Source organism: Carassius carassius, chromosome 38 (genome assembly GCF_963082965.1).
Source record: "Carassius carassius chromosome 38, fCarCar2.1, whole genome shotgun sequence".
Classification (NCBI taxonomy): domain Eukaryota; kingdom Metazoa; phylum Chordata; class Actinopteri; order Cypriniformes; family Cyprinidae; genus Carassius; species Carassius carassius.
The window spans coordinates 12,316,523-12,336,533 of record NC_081792.1 but is presented as its reverse complement, the minus strand read 5'-3'; the positions used below and the strand labels follow the sequence as shown (position 1 = coordinate 12,336,533).

The 20,011-nt window shown below is 41.9% G+C and overlaps 1 protein-coding gene across 2 annotated transcripts in view; it reads right to left on the bottom strand.

The window, feature by feature from the left end:
• LOC132119336 (paralemmin-1-like) overlaps nt 1-20,011 on the bottom strand; it is a 61,358-nt gene that overhangs the window by 13,901 nt on the left and 27,446 nt on the right. For both annotated transcript variants that reach the window (XM_059529197.1, XM_059529196.1), the window contains exons 3-4: nt 16,917-16,997; nt 3,414-3,541 (exon numbers count right to left, since the gene is read on the bottom strand). In XM_059529197.1, the coding sequence (XP_059385180.1) occupies nt 3,414-3,541; nt 16,917-16,997 (209 nt within the window). The remainder of the gene's footprint in view (nt 1-3,413; nt 3,542-16,916; nt 16,998-20,011) is intronic.

The window sequence follows — 20,011 nt, the reverse complement described above, 5'->3', positions numbered from 1 at the left end:
TGGCCTCGTCATGGGCGTGGTCCTGCGGGATACCACTGGATGATATCTGTGCGGCGGCAGGCTGGGCCTCTCCGTCCACATTTATTAGATTCTATAATCTACAAGTCCCTGCCCTGCAGGCCAGGGTACTTTCTATATAGACGTGCTAAGCCTTATCACGTCCCCCTTTTTTAGTTCCCTATATAAAGCTCACTAAGGTTGGCTGTTGGGACTGGGATTTCTCCTGCTATAAAGCCCCGAGCTCTCGCCTCGGGCTGTGACAGGTCGAAGTTCCCAAGCACGCACGGCGTTTTACATTGTGTTCCCATAGCGTAAGCTAGCTTACGCAGTACGAGAGTACTCTCGAAAGGGAACGTACTCGGTTACTAACGTAACCTCGGTTCCCTGAGATGAGGGAACGAGTACTGCGTAACCTGCCGTGCTATGTGCTCGGACCGGGTGATCGCTTCAGTCGATTTAAAACCTGATCCCTATGGTGAAGCGGTGGCTTATATAGTTCCAGCCACGCCTATTTTGGCGCGCTCTGACGTCCAATGGGCGCGAAGCGCCCCCATTGGTTTGTTACTCTCCGCCGCCTCACCATAGGTTGCTGCAGTTGCCGCAGCACAGCCAATAAGCGCGCGAGCCGCTTCGCTTGGGTCTGCTGTGCTGCAGCACTGCGTTTTACATTATTTAAAAATTAAGGATAATTTTTGACTTCATATTCTCGAGAAAAGGGGAACTTTTCCCATAGCGTAAGCTAGCTTACGCAGTACTCGTTCCCTCATCTCAGGGAACCGAGGTTACGTTAGTAACCGAGTACGTTACCCTGTTTAAAATGTAATAGTAGTGTAACTTTTTCAATTACTTTATCAAAGTAATGTAACTAATTACTTTTGAGTACTTTTTGATTACTTTTCTAAATTTGTGAAAATTAAAGAATAATAAATAAAAGCATATACATCAACTTAAATACAGTTATCTAATAAGCATGTGACGTATTCTGTGTAATAAACTCCTGAAACATTGGTGTTTTTTTTTAAACTGCTGTCTCTTTGTATATGATGATAGTTTTCTCAAAATAAGTAAAATGCACATGAAGTGACACAGAACAGTTCTAGAAATTATGTTTATGTGCTCGTGTACTCCTATATTGAGGCAGCAGAGGTTGAAAACACTGCGAGCTTCAGTAGGCCTATGTGTAGTAAATGAAACCATGTCTTTGCCATTAATTTACAAGAAGGGCAGACTGGGAAAAAAATTCAGACTGGAAAATTCAAACTCATTTCAAACAAATTCATGGACAAAACTATTTTTTGTATGGACCTGACATAAAAAAGGTTTAAATCTTTAATTTGGGGACATGCAAAATAATTAAAAGATCTCTCCTGAACTGCAACTTCACTTCCATTTTTTCTCTTCAGTTTCTTTATTTTGCTCTGTTATCCATCTCTCTCGTGACTTTAATACTCAAGATTGAACAAAACTATACTTAACAATACAATACTCTACAATACTACAATATCTTTATAGAAAAATCCTAATACTGTACACGAGTCATGTTTTTCCCTTACAAAAATTAACCATGCTTTTATTAGCCTATATAAAAGTAAAATAACCTTTTTTTTATTTTATTTTTTATTTTTTTTTTGCAAATGGATTTGTATTTATTTTTAAATAAATACATTTGTAAAATAATTTTACATTTTTGGTTACCACAGTTAAACAATAGTAACAATTTTCTCTGGATTTATAGTTAAATTTTAAAATGTTAATTTTCGTTAGGGTTGTGTTGTTGTCTATCGTAGCTGCCCCTAAATCTATATAAAAAAAAATCTGATTTTTTTTCAGCTAAATTACTACTGTAACATTACAACAGATAATAATGATGACCTTTATATAGTATTTTGAGTGATGACTGATGAGCAACGATCTGCTGCTTGATTAAAAAAAAAAAGCATCTTTACAGATAAAACTGACCTGAAACCCTGAACAGTAGTTCTGCTTCTCTGCTCCAGCTGTGCGCTTCCACAGTCCACTCTCTCTCTCTCTCTCTCTCTCTCTCTCTCTCTCTCTCTCTCTCTCTCTCTCTCTCTCTCTCTCTCTCGCATTGATTACTCTGAGTCTGATCCAAACCGTTTGGCGGAGGCGCGGAGAGCGCGCGAGTCATGACTAACACTTCCTGATTTATTAGAGATTTTATTATCAAATGGCGGATTCGCAAATGATCGCTTTAGTACATTCGGCGTGCAATTATACAATAACAATATTAAAATAGTGCATCTGCCAGGCCACCGGGATTTGTCCCGGTTCTCCCGGTGTCCAGTCCGCGCCTGATTTCCAACACGCAAAATGTGCAAGTCATATATTGGATCTTTTGTGCTTAATATTTACAGACACTAGTCCATGTCATGTTTTGATTCAAGTGTACTGACCTACTTTTGATTTAGTCATCCAAAATGTGGCATATTCCGTCCGCGTTATAGGCATTACGTTTTTATGACTGGATTCTACGAACTAGACTGTATTTCCGCATACAGGAAATTATTATGATGTATGTCTCATAATAGTCAGTGTAATTTGGGAAAGAAATCAGTTAAATCTGTATGTGGATGTGTGTAAATATTCAAATGTAATCCCCTTTGTAATCGTTATAAATTTCATAAGTAGCTGTAATTTAATTACTATTTTTTTCTTAGTAACTGTAACTAATTACAGTTACAATAATTTTGTAATTAAATTACGTAACGCCGTTACATGTAACTAGTTACTCCCCAACACTGTATATACAAACGAGTGAAACATTTTAGAATGATAAATACATTTATTGATCTACACAAATAAATCATACAGTAAATATAATACTATATATATTGTATAAGATTATATATATATATATATATATATATATATATATATATATATATATATATATATATATATATATATATATATATATATATATATATATGATCTCCACCAATTAAAATCTGTTTTCACATTGTTTTTTAAATATTTTTCACTTCTGAGTGTGTTTTCCACACCAGGCCGTACTGGCATTGGCTGTTGACTGGCATGACTCATTGGTTAGCACACCAGTCTTGTACCAGAAGCCCTAACAGAGCCAGAGGAGAGATTTAAACAGGGAATGGAGATCCAGACTGACCGCTCTGCCAGGCCCAGCCCACTTTTTCACCATTAGGAATAAACTGAGACAAATCAGATAAGAAAGATCTTGGCTTCCAGATCCATATCAAACAGTCCAAGATGAAGGATCCCACATTAGGGACTTGCTATCTAATCGCAGCTGGACTTCTAAAAACAGAGCCAGAAGACACATATCTACTTCTATTTCTACTTATTTAATAAAAGTGTCTCCTTTTATATAAAACAGGTGACTGCAGCCCCACACCACACTGATGTGATTGGTTTACCTCAGAATGGTCTCCTCAAGACCTCTGGTTTTGGCCTCGTATTCCCGCAACTGTTTTGTGGTCTCGTCTTCCTCCGGTCCTGCAGAGGGCGCACCGTCCAGCAGCCATCTTTCCCTCAGTGCCTTTGACTGCAAAAAAAAAAAAAAAATGGAATACTGAAATGACTCCTGCATTTGCCAAAATGTATAATATACAAAAAAACATACTATGAGGAACACCTTGTACCATAATGCACTTGACTACTGCTTCAACCTTTTGTTAAAGGGATAGTTCACCCAAAAATGTAAATTCTGACATAATTTACTCACGCTTGAGTGGTTCCAAACATGTTTGAATTGGAAAAAAATACTATGGAAGTCCATGGGTAACATCAGCTGTTAGTTTGCCCACACTCTTCAAAATATTTTCTTTTGTGTTCAGCAGAAGAAAGAACCCAATGCAGGTTTGGAAAAACTTGACTCTGAGTAAATGAAAGAATTGGATTTTTGCATGAACTATCCCTTTAACCAATGTGACAAATGATTTGGAAGCTATATTAAATTCATTTTACACTTTCATTTCGTAAGGTTTTCACCAAAAATGTCAGTTTTACTCACAATTGGGTTAAATTTAGAAATGTGAAATATCTGGTTTCAGAGCAGTCAGTTGTTTAGAGATGCTGTGGACAATGCCATTTAATTTTTAAATATTTGACTGATGAATGGTGCAATAAAAACTGACCAATCAGAATCAAGTATTCCAGAGAGCTATATAATAATGTTGCACATCCCTTTTTTTATTTTTATAAATAGTGTGCAACATACAAGTAAGCATAAGTAAGCAGTATACTTCTATTTCCGTTTTGAACAAGATTTCAAGTTTTTGAAAGAAGTCTCTTAAGCTCACCTTTTATTCCTGTGATGCAAAGCTGAATTCTCAGCATCATTACTCCAGTCTTCAGTGTCACATGATCCTTCAGAAATCATTCTAATAAGCTGATTTGTTGCTCACTTATTAGTATACATATAAAGTAGTATTACATAATGACATAGTGTTCCGGTAGCTCAGTTGGTAGAGCATTGCGCTATCAAACGCAAGGTTGGGGGTTCGATTCCTTGGGAACACGTGATAGGTAAAAATTGATAGCCTGAATGCACTGTAAGTCGCTTTGGATAAAAGTGTCTAGCAATGCGTAAATGCATGCATAATAATACATTGTTAGAAAGTTCAAAAGAACAGCATTTATTCGAAATAGAAATCATATATTGTGTAACATATGATATGTCTTTGTTGTCAACTTTGATCAATTTAATGTTTCCTTGCTGCATAAAAATATTAATTTACTTATTTAGTTTAATTATTAATCAAACAAAAATTACTTACCCCCAAACCTTTGAAATGTAGTTTCAAATCATAGTTTCCACAAAAATATAATGCAGCAAAATCTGTTTTAAATAATTAGAATTATTTTTAATCATTAGAAATGTTTCTTGAGCAGCAAATCAGCATATAAGAATGATTTCTGAAGGATCATGTGAATCTGAAGACTGGAGGAATGATGCTGAAAATTCAGCCTTGCATCACAGGAATAAATTACATTTAAAATATAATTACAAATAAAATATATTACAAATAAAACAATAAAATATATTACGTTTATACTGTAATAATATTTCAGAAAATACTTTTTAACTGTATTTTTTATCAAATAAATGCAGCCTTGGTTAGCATAAGAGACATCATTTAAATACATTAAAAAGCGTTAATTATTCCAAACTTCTCTCCGGTATCCACAATGCAATGTGCAATGCGCTGCAATGAAAACAGCTTTAGACTGTAACAGTGGAGAATCATTGCCTCACTCAATGTCCTGTATGCAAGTCTTGATTGGTTTAGATAAGAAAAATCACATTGTGTGAAAACTGAAGGTTTTAGTGACTTAGATTTAGAAAGGGATGAAAATATCCATGGCAAAGAAAAAAAGAAAAATCTGAAGATAAAAGTGACTCATGCATCAGAACAATGATGCTAGTGAAGCACGTCCCAAAACAGTTTCAATTCTGTTATCGCCTGCCTTAGGAGATCTCCTATGAGAGTAGAGATCTTTACTAACCATAGTGCACAGCTCTTGCCTGAATTATTCAGCTAATTGACACTAATATCTAAGTGTTGAACTGGTACTAGGATGTCTTGGCACCAAACCAGGCACTGCTCTGACTTACTCTCTGAAACTGATCTTACCCTCTTCCTCTGTCTCTCAGAGCTTGATGTTTGCTTATTGGTAGCATTTAACTACATGGCAATTTGTTTGCCATTCACAAATCACATAAGATGTGTGCATAGGCTGCCCTGTACCAGCCCATTACCAGAATACATTAAAAGTCCACAGCTGAAAGCAGGATGGATGAATATATTCTGGGCGGGACAATAATGGTGCTGTACAAACCTTTTACAGTAACTCACACAAAACTAATCCAAGAATACTTTATTTGAGATTTTTGCTGATTTTAGTACACTGCAGCACTTTAAGTTGATTATTTCAGTGCAATATATGGATATTTGACAGGCAGTTCAAAAAGAAAATAAAAATAAAAATACATCAATCATAGAAAAGGATGGAAGTGAGTTGTATGATTTGGTGGTTGTCCAGCCTCTAAAGCACTGCAGGCCTCGGACATTCCTGCCTCTCCCAGCTGTTACTGATCAAACCAACTTCTTCTCTCTGTCAAGTCAAATAACATTCTTTATGTGCTAATACAACATTATATATTTTGATACATGAATACCAGTTCTGTTTTCTCTAGGCTACTTTCAGGACTTAACAATGAGGATTTTTGTGATGGGCCTTTCAGGCCACTAGTTCAGATTTGTTCTTGCCCTGACAATATTATTACTGGATCCACAAAAAAAAAAAAAAAAAACAGCTACATTTTGTTACCAGCAGAAAAAAAATAATGTATTTAAAATATTGTTTAATTGTCTTATTTATATTTGCCATTAATACAATTCTTGTTCATATATATATATATATATATATATATAGCTCAAAGTACTAAAATAACTAAAAAAAAAAAAAACCCTAAGATTATATATAAATAAAACCTTAATGGAAACATAATAAATAATGTTTAAAACACATAAATTAATAAATAAACATAATTAATAAAACTTTAACATTAAAATGAAAAATAAATAATTACATCAAATAAAATTTTACAATAGAATCTGCATAAATCTACATAATATAACTTTGGTAAACACATGTTTATGAGCAAACAATGTATAATCTGGTAAATGGAACTGGTCTATATATAAAACAATCAAATCACTCACACAGTTATTCAATCAAATTATAATCATTCTTGTCATCTCTCTTTTATTCTGCACCTCACATCTTTTGTTTGTTTGTTTTTTCATCATCCATTGTTTTTCATTTTTTGCCTGAGCTGCCACCTCCCACTCCCTAGAGACCTACTGAAGGAAAGCGTATATACTGATCACTCACACACACGCACACACACACCCACACACACACACACACACGCACACGTCTGTAATCAATCAAAAGTACAAAACAACGCTCAAAGGGTCTCATGTGCTTCCAGTGGTTGAGCTATTGTTTTCCAAAGTAAAATGAATCCAGCTTTTTACGCAACAGTTTAAAACAAAGACTTTGCCGGCCTGTAAGAGTTCAATTCTCTCTATCATGTGTCATGTGACCTGTGTTACTACACTAATCAAACCACACCATTTCAGTCCACATCATTAACATCCTGTAGTGATCATCCCAAGACGTCAGACATCCTCTAATCAGTCTGGAGTGACTGATGAGCCAATCAAAACAAGGGAAGCTTTGGAGCCAAAATACTGACATAGAATGAGTACAATACCAACTGTACTTCACACACATAGGCTTCAACACAACTTGGCCAGAGGCCAAACATGCACAGCTTTGGACCTCAAGTGGCTGGAATTCTATACTCAGTCAGAACACTATGGCCCTTATCTTAGATTGACAAAAGCCCGCTCATATATCAGAGAGCATGTGTTTTCAGGACTTTCAGAGGCCCCTCCATACTTTAGCGACCTGCGGGCCACTATTCACTGTCCATTCATCTCTCTCTCTTTCTCTCCCTCTGCATTTTGCTGACTCTGAATGGGAGCTCCATAGAAACTGCTAATGAGGAGCGTTTTTGGATCTTATCTCTGACCAGCACAGCAAAGTCTCTCAGCCACAGCTGATCGAAAGTTGGGAAGCCTCAAAAACACACACAGATAAACACAGCCGACTTCCACAAAGCAAGACGTACAATAATGATTAAAAATGTTTAGCAAATGACAGAAAAAAATCTAAATAAATCACAAGTAATCATATATTCATCTCTGCAGACTCCAAATGAAAACAATGCAAAGACATCACATTATTTCTGCAGATGAAATCATTGAAAAAGCATCCATTTTACATTAAAGTTTCTCATCTTTTCTTGCATTAATTAACAGTTGATACATTTACTGAGCATTGGTATTGAGTCTTAATGTAGATTATGAGCAGATTTGAGCCTGTGTTTCCAACAAGAGTACCAAGGCACAAAAAAAATAAAAATAAATAAACCTATTGAATTAATGTAATATTTAATTCAGTGAGTGATGCCTATAACCTAGGACATACAAAAGCTACTTTGCATTTTTAATTTAATTGTAATTGTTTATTTATTTTTGCTAAAAAAGGAACAATGAATTAAGAAGTAAATGTTAAATACCATGATTGTTGTTACTTTAAGGTTATTGACAATGGAAATGGGCAGTTATTTTAGTATTATTTATATACTATTTATATAGTATATAAATAGCATATTTAAGGGGTAATATGCGGCTGGCAGTACATTAAGCAATTTTAATGCACGATGTGGAAGCTAAGACCACCTGACATGAAGCGGAGGGTTGCCTCTGCATAATATATTAAAATAATTAAATGCACAGCTAGCCGTTAGGGTTGCACGATTAATCGATTGCGATAATCGTGCACATTTTGTCAGTAAAGCCGGTTCTGTAATCAGCAGTAAATCATCATCACGTGCTTTCAGATGGAGCAGCATTTACTACATAGAGCCATAGTTCACTGACAAGTTACACAAAAAAATTGCAGACAATTTTATTGCACGACTATGAAATCGAAGAAATCTTTTGCAATGATGACAACTGTTTACATAGCTTCTCAGTGAACTATGGCTCTGTGTAGTAAACACTGCTCCATCTGAAAGCATGTGAAAATACTACATTTAATAACATATTTTTGCTCCAAACTCACTTCATAACTTGAATCGAGTGTTTGAAATAAATCCCTCTGTGAGATGATGTGGCTTCTTACACAGATTAAGGCACGCAACATATTTCACAGTATTCTAAGCAGTCATAAAGGCATTGCATTATAAATATACTTTATTTTAATGAAAATTAAAGTTAAATTAAAGTTAAAGCTGTTAATGATGTTTACATCGCAACATTTGAAAGGGTAAAAATGACATAATTTACTGCTCATTAGTGCTAGCATTCTGACCGCAGTTACTATAAAAACAGCGATTTTACCTCCTAGTTGCTTAGGAATATAATGTAGCGATCCAATATCTAAGCTATATTTCAAGGGACTACAAAACTTGGTAAATGCAGCAGGGCATCCATGTATATACATGCAAAAAGTTTGCATACTACACACAGTATACTGTACATACTGCACACTACAGATATAGTATGCGTAGTAAGGTACCCTGTTATTCAAAACATATCCAAAAACATTAAAAACGACAGCATAAACAGAAATGGGAAAAAATACCTCCAACAGTTCACAATCATGTACACCTGACCTGAGTGCCACGGAGACAATACACCTTATATTTAGCAGAATGAAGCATTTCCCTCTTCACACAAACAGGATGTCTCATCACCCCCCATGGCAGATTCTCCTTCCTGCGTCTGACAGGGTGTTCTTGGCCCTGACTGCACCAAAACAGTGTGGTCTGGTCAACACTGATACACAGAGTGGATATTCATAAATAACAGGGACTAGTGAAATAGCGAAAGATTATGGAAGAGCATTTCCACCACACAAGAAAAAAACTACTTTGATAAACTACTTATCTTAATTATGACATAAACATTTAAAATAACAAGATAAAAAATTCTAAATTATGCAATACTAACTCCTAGGGATGCACCGGTTGACCGGCCATAAATCGGAACCAGACGGTTTTTGTTTAAAATACGTGATCGGCAATCGGCCGGTTTTTGGTCTTTTTTCGGTCGATTTTTCCGGAAGTGCGCTCGCGTGCACAGACTACATTGTAATCGTTCGCTATGTCATTATGTCATAAATCCCCCACTCGCTTGACTGAGGCCAGAGCCAGTAGAAAAGCGGTTTTGAACGAAAGAAGCTTCATATCGACAGACTGAAGCGGTTCAAAAGGGGGGCCCTTTAAGGCCTCTAGGACCGTAGATAGCTCCCAGGAAGGGATTGAAGGGGGTCGGGGAGGGTTCATCCGACGAGCTCCCTTAAGGAAACGAATGACCAGTTCGTTTTTTCCCAGTGATAGGCCGGCCACCGGAGCATGAGAAGCTGCAATGGCTGCCACATACACTTTGAGCGTAGACGGGGATCTGCCCGCATCTAAACGCTCCTGTAGGAAGGAGAGTATCTCCGTCACGTCACATAAGTGAGGGTCTAGGTTCCGTGTCCGGCACCAGGTGGAGAACACTGACCATTTCTGCGCGTAAAGGCGCCTGGTTGAGGGCGCTCTGGCTTCCGTAATGGTCTTTAACACTCCCTCAGGGAGGTTCCCGGGTACCCGTTGAGGGGCCATACATGAAGGGCCCAAAGTTCCGGGTGGGGATGCCAGAGCGCGCCCTTCAGCTGCGTGAGGAGATCTTTCCGCAGCGGTATTGGCCATGGGGCTGTACTGGACAGCTGCATCAGCTCGGAGAACCAAGGTTGGGTCGTCCAGAGTGGGGCTACTAGCAGCATAGCACATCTGCTCTTCCTGACCCGATCGATGACCTGCGGTAGCATCGCGACCGGTGGGAAGGCATAAAGCGGGCGTCTGGGCCAATTGAGGGCCAGCGCGCCCCTGCTCTTTGAAAAATATATTGGGCAATGAGCGTTGTCTTCTGAGGCGAAGAGGTCGACCTCTGCCCTGCCGAAGATGCTCCACATCAACTGAACCGTTTGTGGGTGAAGAGACCACTCCCCAGGGGGAACATTCGCCCTGGAAAGCATGTCCGGGCCCCGGTTCAGGATGCCAGGTACATGCGCTGCCTTTAGCGAGCGCAGATTGTAATGTGCCCATGTCAGAAGACGTTCGGTCAGGGTGTGCAAGGTTTTTGACCTGACACCACCCTGGCGATTTATGTAGGCCACCACTGACATGCTGTCTGATCTGACCAGAACGTGGTGGCCCTTTAAAAATGGGAGGAAAGCTTTCAGGGATAGTTCGACCGCTATCATCTCCAGACAGTTTATGTGTAACAGTCGCTCCGGGCTCGACCAGAGGCCGGAGGCAGACCTGCCCTCGTACAGGGCGCCCCAACCGAGGTTGGATGCATCTGTCGAGACTACGTTCCATTTTGAGACAGCGCCCGTGCTTACGCCTAACTGATACCAGTTGGCTATTTTCCAAGGGGCCAGAGCTGTGATGCAGCCGTGGGTCACTTTGATGCGCGCGCGGCCGGAAATCCAGGCGCGCGCTGGAACACGGTCTCTCAGCCAGCGTTGTAGTGGGCGCATGCGCAGCAGGCCCAGTTTGAGAACCGCAGAGGCTGATGCCATCAGACCTAGCATTCCTTGAAATCGTTTGAGCGGGTAAAGAGACCCGGCTTTGAACGACACGGCTAGATGCTGAATAGTGAGAGCGCGCTGTGACGTCAGACGCGCTGTACACGTCACAGAGTCTATGTCTATCCCCAAAAAGGAAATCCTCTGGCTGGGAGACATAGCGCTCTTGACAGTGTTGATCGTGAGACCCAGGCATTCTAAATGGCTGAGGATCCAGGATCTGTGTGTCGTCAGTAGTTCCTCGGAATGGGCTAAAACTAGCCAGTCGTCGAGGTAGTTCAATACTCGCACTCCCCGCATTCTCAGGGGTGCGAGAGCGGCATCCATGCACCGTGTAAACGTACGGGGCGCTACGGAGAGGCCGAATGGAAGAACCATGTACTGATAAGTCTGCCCCTCGAAGGCGAATCTCAAGAATGGCCTGTGATGAGGTGCTATTTGAATGTGAAAGTAAGCGTCTTTCAGATCCACTGAGAAAAACCAATCCCTCGGGCGAATTTGCGCGAGTATTTGTTTGGTAGTTAACATTTTGAACGATCGCGCCATAAGCGCTTTGTTCAAACGTCTGAGATCTAGGATGGGTCTGAGACCGCCATCCTTTTTTGGTACGAGGAAGTAGCGGCTGTAAAAGCCTGACTCGCGCTGCGCAGGGGGGACAGTTTCTATCGCCCCTTTTGCAAGAAGGTTTATCAGTTCGGCGCGAAGGACGTGTGTCATTTCGCTTTTCACTTTCGTTTCGACCACGGCGCTCGAGTATGCTGTGCTTGGGACACTGTGGTGACAGCGCTTATTTGTAGGGTTGCGCACTGAGAAGTGGGCACGCGCGCTACATTTAGAGCACCTCCGGCGCGAGCGGGAAGGTGGGCATGAAAGGGGACCCGAGTGTGTTTTTGTGACACTTGGGGGAGTGTGTATACATGTAGGGGTGCGTACTGTGTAGTGGGCACACTGCCTACATAGAAAAAGCTCTTTTTGTGCTTTATTGAGGTCGCCGTGAAAACAGCGTTTGTGTGCAGGCGTGCGTGCATTGTAACAGGCTCGTTTACTGCAGTATAGACATCTCCAACCGCCTTTAGTGAGGGGATTGGAGGAAGTATGTGAGGTTTCTTGTGTGGTGGTCCGGCCGCAGCGGGACTTAACCACGGTCTTTTCAGCACGAAGGTCAGGAGGGCTTCGGAGGCTCGGGGTTCAGCACAATCCTGGGCCGAGGTCCCCGTCTCTCTGGCGGTTTGCGGCTCGCAGAGCGAGAGCGGTGCTGGGTTTTGGTCGCTGGGCGAGACTGAAAGTCTGGCTGCGATGGCTTCGAGGTCTGAGGGGGCGGCGCATTTCTACGGCGTCCCACAGCAGAGCTAGAGCGTTTCGGCAGGAAGTGTCTCATTGCTTGTGACGTCTTCTGAGCCTCAGTGAAGCGTTCAGCGAAACCCTTAACCGACTAGCCAAAGAGGCCGGAAGGCGAGATAGGAGAGTCAAGAAAGGCGGATTTGTCGGCGTCTTTCATCTCCGTGAGCGTGAGCCAGAGGTGTCGCTCTAAAACAGCGAAGCTTGCCATGCTTCGGCCGATCGCTTGTGCTGTGGTCTTTGTCGCACGCAGGGCTAGATCAGTAGCGCTGCGGAGATCTTTAAAGTCATAGGTATCTGGGGCAGACTCGTCCAGGTTACGGAGAAGTCTGGCCTGAAAAACCTGCAGCACAGCCATGGTGTGTAGAGCCGAAGCAGCTTGACCAGCGGAGGTGTATGCTCGGCCAGCGAGAGCTGAGGTGGTGCGGCACGGTTTGGATGGATGCACAGGCTTCGACCGCCATCCTGCGGCTGAGGGCGGGCAGAGGTGTGCAGCAATTGCCTCCTCGAGAGGGGGGAGGCTCTCGTAACCATGGTCTCGGGCGCCGTCGACAGAGGAGAGCGCTGACGAGACAGAAGTTTTCAAGCGTGCGGAGAATGGGGCTTTCCACGACTTCGTGAGTTCATCGTGAACTTCCGGGAAGAAGGGGGCGTTTCTTTGCGGAGGGGCCGAAGGGCGCCCCTGCAAGAACCATTCGTCCAGCCTGCTTTTAGCGGGCTCGTCTGGAGGAGACCAGTCGAGCTGAAGGTCGCTGACAGCCCTTGTAAGCACGCGAGTAAGCTCCGCGTCGATATCAGCGCGTTGTCCGGTGCAGCTGGGGGCTGTAGAGGGGGGGGGGTCCGCAATGGAGCCCGACCATTCCTCACTACTGGACGCGGCAAGAGAAAGGCTGTCGTGTCTGTCCTCTTCCGCCTCAGGCGCTCCGAAGGAGAAGGGGGCGCTGGTGAGCAGAGACTGGCGCTGCTCGTCCACGAAGAGGACAGGCGAAGGAGAGAGAGCGGGCGAGGCACGCGGGGAGTGTTCCGGCGTGAGCTCGCGTGTAGCAGTGTGCTCAGGCATTCTCTGATCGCGGCGTTTCTTACGCGGCACTTGAGAGAGAAGAGGCGGAGCGGATGGAGCATCGTGGCTGGTTTGAGCTAATCGAGCCTGCAGGGTCGATATAGCCATGTTGTCGCACTCAGGGCAGCCGCCCTTGGAGAGTGCGTTCTCAGCATGCTCGCGGCCCAGGCAGGAGACACAGAGGATGTGGCGGTCCTCGCTGGGCAGAGGGCCTCGGCAGGAAGCGCAGGCCCGAGGCATTTGAAACAACGCCTCGAATTTTGGAGAAAAAAGTGTGATGCAGCGGCAAACACACTAGCTTTATAAAGGATATAGTCACGCCGGATGGCGCAGCAGGAAGCGAGTGCTGAAGGCGGCGTCGAGATGAAGCACGAGCCGACGTCCTCAGATCTGCGTTGCAGTGCTATCCCGCTGAGAGGCTTTTCGACGGCGTGTAGAGGCTTCTCCGGAGAAGACAGCGAAGTGCAGGTGAGATCGCTGAAGGAGATGAAATCTGATCCCTATGGCGAAGCGGTGGCTTATATAGTTCTAGCCACGCCTATTTTGGCGCGCTCTGACGTCCAATGGGTGCGAAGCACCCCCATTGGTTCGTTCCTCTCCGCCGCCTCACCATAGGTTGCTGCAGTTGCCACAGCACAGCCAATAAGCGCGCGAGCCGCTTCGCTTAGGTCTGCTGTGCTGCAGCACTGTGTTTTACATTATTTAAAAATTAAGGATAATTTTTGGCTTCATATTCTCGAGAAAAGGGGACCTTTTCCCATAGCGTAAGCTAGCTTACGCAGTACGAGAGTACTCTCGAAAGGGAACAGCTGTGGTATGATGAGCGAAAACTTTACAGTAGATGGGAAACCGGCTCCCTCGTGACTTTTTGTAATCTGTATTTATGACAAAGAACTGCACAGACACGGATATTCTAACAATCTATTGATAAACACATACGTTGTGTCCTCTGTGTTTAAGTGCGCATGCGCTCGCTGCTCCGCTCGTGGTCTGCAGGTTGAAGAGTGCGCTGAAAGACGGGGAAAAGACCGGTCTGACGCCGGTCTCATATGAAATTTAAGGGGACTGACTCTGAGGCGATCGGATACCGGTTACATACCCAACCATTCTTTTTTAAGAAATATATTTTTTGATAAACGAACCCAAAACTGGCTATGTCCTGGCTGGAGTGTGATGTGATTTGTGCCATGTGCAGGTGCGATGGATCGCGTACAAACCAATTTTGGTGTCTGAATGGTATATGTTTATACTTCTCATCCAACCACAATCCAAAAACAAGCCGAAATGAAATAGCAGTAACAAACCTATTTTTAAAATGTAAGGAGTAGAAAGTACAGATACTTGCGTGAAAATGTAAGGAGTATAAAGTACAGATACTTGCGTGAAAATGTAAGGAGTAGAAGTAAAAAGTCGGCTGAAAAATAATTACTCAAGTGAAGTATAGATACCCCAAATTTATACTTAAGAAAATGTAACGAATTACAAATACAAATACTAATACTAATACTTGACACCTCTGCCGATCAGTACTGGAAATGCAGAGTTTGATGTCTGAGGCACAGATAGTAGGAAGCGATCAGCCGCTGTTATGTACTGGCGAACAAATAAGAGTCTTTCCTGCACGCAATGAAGCTGCACGAGCGTATACTGTACCGGTAAGCGCCCTGAACACGAGTAGACCGTGAAGAGATGTTCAGCTCAACTACTCACATGTTGGATGAGAAACGAAACGGACTAAACTGTGGCAAAAAAATGAATTTTTTTTTTTTTATTATTATTATTATTAGAACTTGCATACACGTTTGAAAAGCAACTAATAAACGTCAGTTCTGCATTAGGATATTTTTATTTTATCCTAAAATTACATAGACTTAATTTAATAAAAAAATCACCTGCTGTAGTACACTGAAAAAAAGTGTTTCATTCATCCAATTAAAACATTTTAGGGTAATGATTCACATCTATATTTTTTTTACTTGAGACAATAAGTTATTTATTTTTCATTGGCTCAAGTAAAAAATATAGATGTGAAACATTACCCTATTTTTTTTTTTTTTTTTTTATTGGATGAATGAAACACTTTGCATCTTTGTTTTATTCGCACCAACATTATTTGATTTTAACATTTTGGAAAATGTATTTATATAGCATACTTTTATTTAGTCTCACTGGTAAAGACCTTTTTATTTTTTTTTATTTAAAACCAAATTTAAAAACTAAAATACTGAATGCTGATTAAGAAACATCTTATTGAATGTGTGTTGATTGTGTTGCTTGGATTGTAGAACTATGCAGTGTTGCCTTTAATTTCACATGGTTACAGTTAATCTTTTATTTAAGGCCAGTTCTATGTAGTTTCAACCCAATTAAAAAACAAAAGCTAAATGCTGATGTCTGTACCATCTATGTTTGTATTGAATGTAGGCTACTTATTGTGCAGTTACTGCTGTTAATTTCAGATGGTTACAGTTATTGTTTTCAATAGCCAAAATCAAGTTTGGCCTATTAAATACCAAATATCTTGTTTATGCACACTTTCCTTCTTTCTTGTTTGTTGCTTTAAAGATTAAAATCGGAAATCGGTATAGGAATCGGCCAGTTTGCTTGTAAAAAATCGGTACCGGAATCGGCCATGAAAAATCATGATCGGTGCATCCCTACTAACTCGTAATCACGACATAAAAAGTCGAAATTATGACATAAAAGTCATAATTGTGAGATAAAAACTTTGATGACAGGCATAACTATGACACTAACTCATAATAATGAGATAAAAAGCCACAATTAGATTACAAGCTGAAATTATGACAAAAGTACAATTTTGACTTATCTCATACTTCCGAGTTATGACTTTTTATCTCTTTACTATGATTTAGAAGGTCATAATTTTGGATTTCATATGTTGACATATATAATTATGACATAGTATCTAATTTCAGTTTCTAATGCCATAATTAACTGATTTAATTGGTCACACTTATGACTGTTTATCTCAAAATTATGACTTAGCATCTCATTATTTCAAATGTTTAATGTCCTTTTATGTCATTCTTATGATTTACCAACAAATCATTTTTTTCTTATGTCGAGGAAATGGGCTTTCATAGAAGACATTAAACTTAAGTCAAATTTTGGGTTAGAATGATTGTAACAGAAACATGAAATCCATCATTGTCTGTATTCGGTGTAATGAAGCTGTAAACTCACTTCATCATCCATACTGTTGTCAGGCCTTTGTTAGTTTTACAGAGAATATTAACTGCAGTCATGCCAAATAATATGGGCTCAGATGTCAGTTTTTTACCTTGAGGTGCTGAAGCTGCCGTCGGTCATCCTCTAGTTGTCTTTTCTTATTTTCAATTTCTGTCTGTCTTTTCCTTTTTTCCTGTGAATAAAGATATTATTAATATTAACACACATCCAAAACAACAAGGTTAGAACAAATCCAAAGCACTAAACACATGCAAACACAAACAACCATACTTGTTTTCTGTATCACTCAGTGATTGCGCTGTTCTTCAACATTGGTTCTTTTAGTGTGGAAATTTGGCCAAAAGATTTTCTGAGGGGTCACATATTTTGTTGAAACCTACGCCTTTGCTCTCAGAACAAAGTATGAATGATAATTAGTGTAAACAATCTTCATAGGTGAGAGAAAATGAGCTGAGAACATATGTTGATTAGTCAGTGAGGCCAAAATCCCAGCCAGCAGGGAGGGCATGCGTGATTGTGTGTGTGTGTGTGTGTGTGTATGTGTGTGTCTGTGTGTGGGTGAGAGAGAGAGGGCTAAAAAGGTGCAGAGATTAACAGACCGAACTGTGTTACAGCCCTCTTTTTATCTTGGTAAGAAAAGATGCAAAACAGGAAAATGTTTCCTATTTGTCAGTGGCGTTAACTAGCTGTCAGTTAGAAAAGGGCTGTTTTTTTTGTTTTAAAAATATTTTTGGATTAGGCTGCATAATGAATTAAAATAGAACCGAAATGGCTTTTTAAACTGAACAGGGCTATCATCTAATTAAAGGAAGATCGCATGTATTGTTGTGGACAGACGATGAAAACATTTCCCCAGAGAAATAAATAAATAAATGAATAAAAATATTAAAAGCAAACAAACTATAATTTATTTTACATTTATTTTTAAATGTAGTAAATAAATAAACATAAAATTAATATGATTATATTATAATAACAAAGTTTAAATTTAAATTCCAAAACATGATTTTACTATAAAATAGACAAAAAAGAAATCTAATTATAGTTCCTTATTCATGCAAAATGTGAATACAGAGAACTGTGTTATTTTCTGTATTTGTGTTCTTTTAAGTCTGTTATATATGCAGTTGGAATGTGCAGTTCCTCTTCAGGGACTCGAGCTGCGTCGAGAACGTTTGGGGAACGCGTCCAGCGTGACGTCTCTGAATAATGTGTATAATCAGTCCAAAGGAAGGACGTGACGTCATAGGCGGGTGACATCAGAGACCAGGAAGCATAAAGCATGAGCGGCAAAGCCGGAAATCAGCCTTGTGTCTTCAGCAAGCGCTCTGTGTGTGTGTGTGTCAGTCACTATCTGTTATCAAAGCTTCAATCAAGAGAAATTTTGGGCGAGAGCAGGCAGCGTTCAGGCTATGTGTTTTCCCTGCCAAAAAAAAGAGAGGGAGGGACACACGCAGCTCGTGTGTTGTCTGCTTGAGAGTGAGGCGCGAAGTGTCAGCTCTCGAGGGAGTTGACGGCTGCGATGCGAGCCTTTGCTTCACTCTCAGAAGGCTCTCTTGGAGGAGAGAGCTTTCACTGGCATTTCTCGCGGTGCCAGCCCCGCTTTTGTCAAGGAAAAAAACGGAGCGGTGGTTGTGCTCGCGGGATCCGCTTTCTTTCTTAGCCACCAGATCCGGCGCCCACTCTCGGGGGTTCGGAAGCCCGCGTTTGCGGTACTTTCTCCCCGATGAGAGGGCGCGATGCACTGCCTGTCTTTCTCAGAGGAGATTGATATGGAAAGGCGTCGATGAGCTCGCCAGTTGTTCAAGCACCAGTCACACAAGCACCAGTTACACACGCATATTATGCCTAATATTATAATAAGCAGCATTAATGAGGAGTGGAGCTAGCGCAGTCGGCTCTCGGGGGGCTGATTGTGCTTTTCTCGCTGTTAAGCGCTCCGCTCTCGCCGGGCACGCTCCGAGGAGTGTGTCCGTGCATGCGATCTTGCAGTTGCGGTCGCGCTGGGGCTGATGCACGGCGGCGACCGCAATGGCGGGAATCGCACATGATCTGGTGAACGGGTTGGAGACGGCTCGTCCTATCTCCACCCGTGTTTACTAGATCTAGAGCTCGTTCTCGAGGCTTGGAAACCAGCTAGGCTTGAGAAAAAAAAAAAAAAAAAGCCAGCGCTGCGGTTTTTTCGCCCTCTGAGACAGCTCGCTGCTGCTGCATGCTCTCTCGTGGGGCACGCTATGAAGAGTGTATCCGTGCATGCGATCTTGCGGTTGCGGTCGCGCTGGGGCTGATGCACGGCGGCGACCGCGATAGCGGGAATCGCACATGATCTGGCGAACGGGTTGGAGACGGTTCGTCCTATCTCCACCCGTGTTTAATAGATCTAGAGCTCGTCTCGAGGCTTGAAAACCCGTGCTGGGGTTTCTTCGTCCTCGGAGGCAGAGCTCGCTGCAGCATTCGTCTTTCTCTGAGGGGATTGATGCTGTCTGTGTGACTGAGTAGCATATATATATATATATATATATATATATATATATATATATATATAAAAAGGACAACGCGTGCATTACATTGTTTCATCTTTATGTGAGTTCTACACCAGACAGTGTTGACTCGTCTGGTTGTTGACTACTATATATTAATATTTATCTGACTATGTGAAGTTAGATGTGCAGGGGCTCTAGGGATGTAATTTCTTATGTGAGAACACGTGTGTCACTTTTGTACTCCGCAGACGCTAGAGTCAGAGTGGCGCTCCCAGGCCGAAGGCTTCTAGTGGAAAGCAGTTCTACGGACCATTGTTTTTGCTGGATAGCCTTCATCATAACTTCCTGACGCGTAAGGCCTAGGACGTTTTGAGGGCCAGCTCCCTCTGGGGAAGAGTGGTGTACACCGCATTACACGGTGCCCATCTCTCCTCAGTGCCCTCAGGAGATCGATCTGCCAACCCTGCCGGTGTTCCAGGGCGCAGCGGTCTCCAGCGGGCGCTTCTCTCAGTTACCGCCCGGAAACGTAGCGGTGCTGAGAGGCTCGCTACCTCTACGGAGGTCTCTAGAGCAGCTAGTATGGTCGTCCCCTGCTGGTCCGCTGCTTCAGGACTCCGAGCTAGTGACTCTAGGCACACCAGAGGCCAGTCTCGCGAGACTGGTTCCCTTAGGAGGTCACATGGCAGTGTGGGAGCCCCTGCCA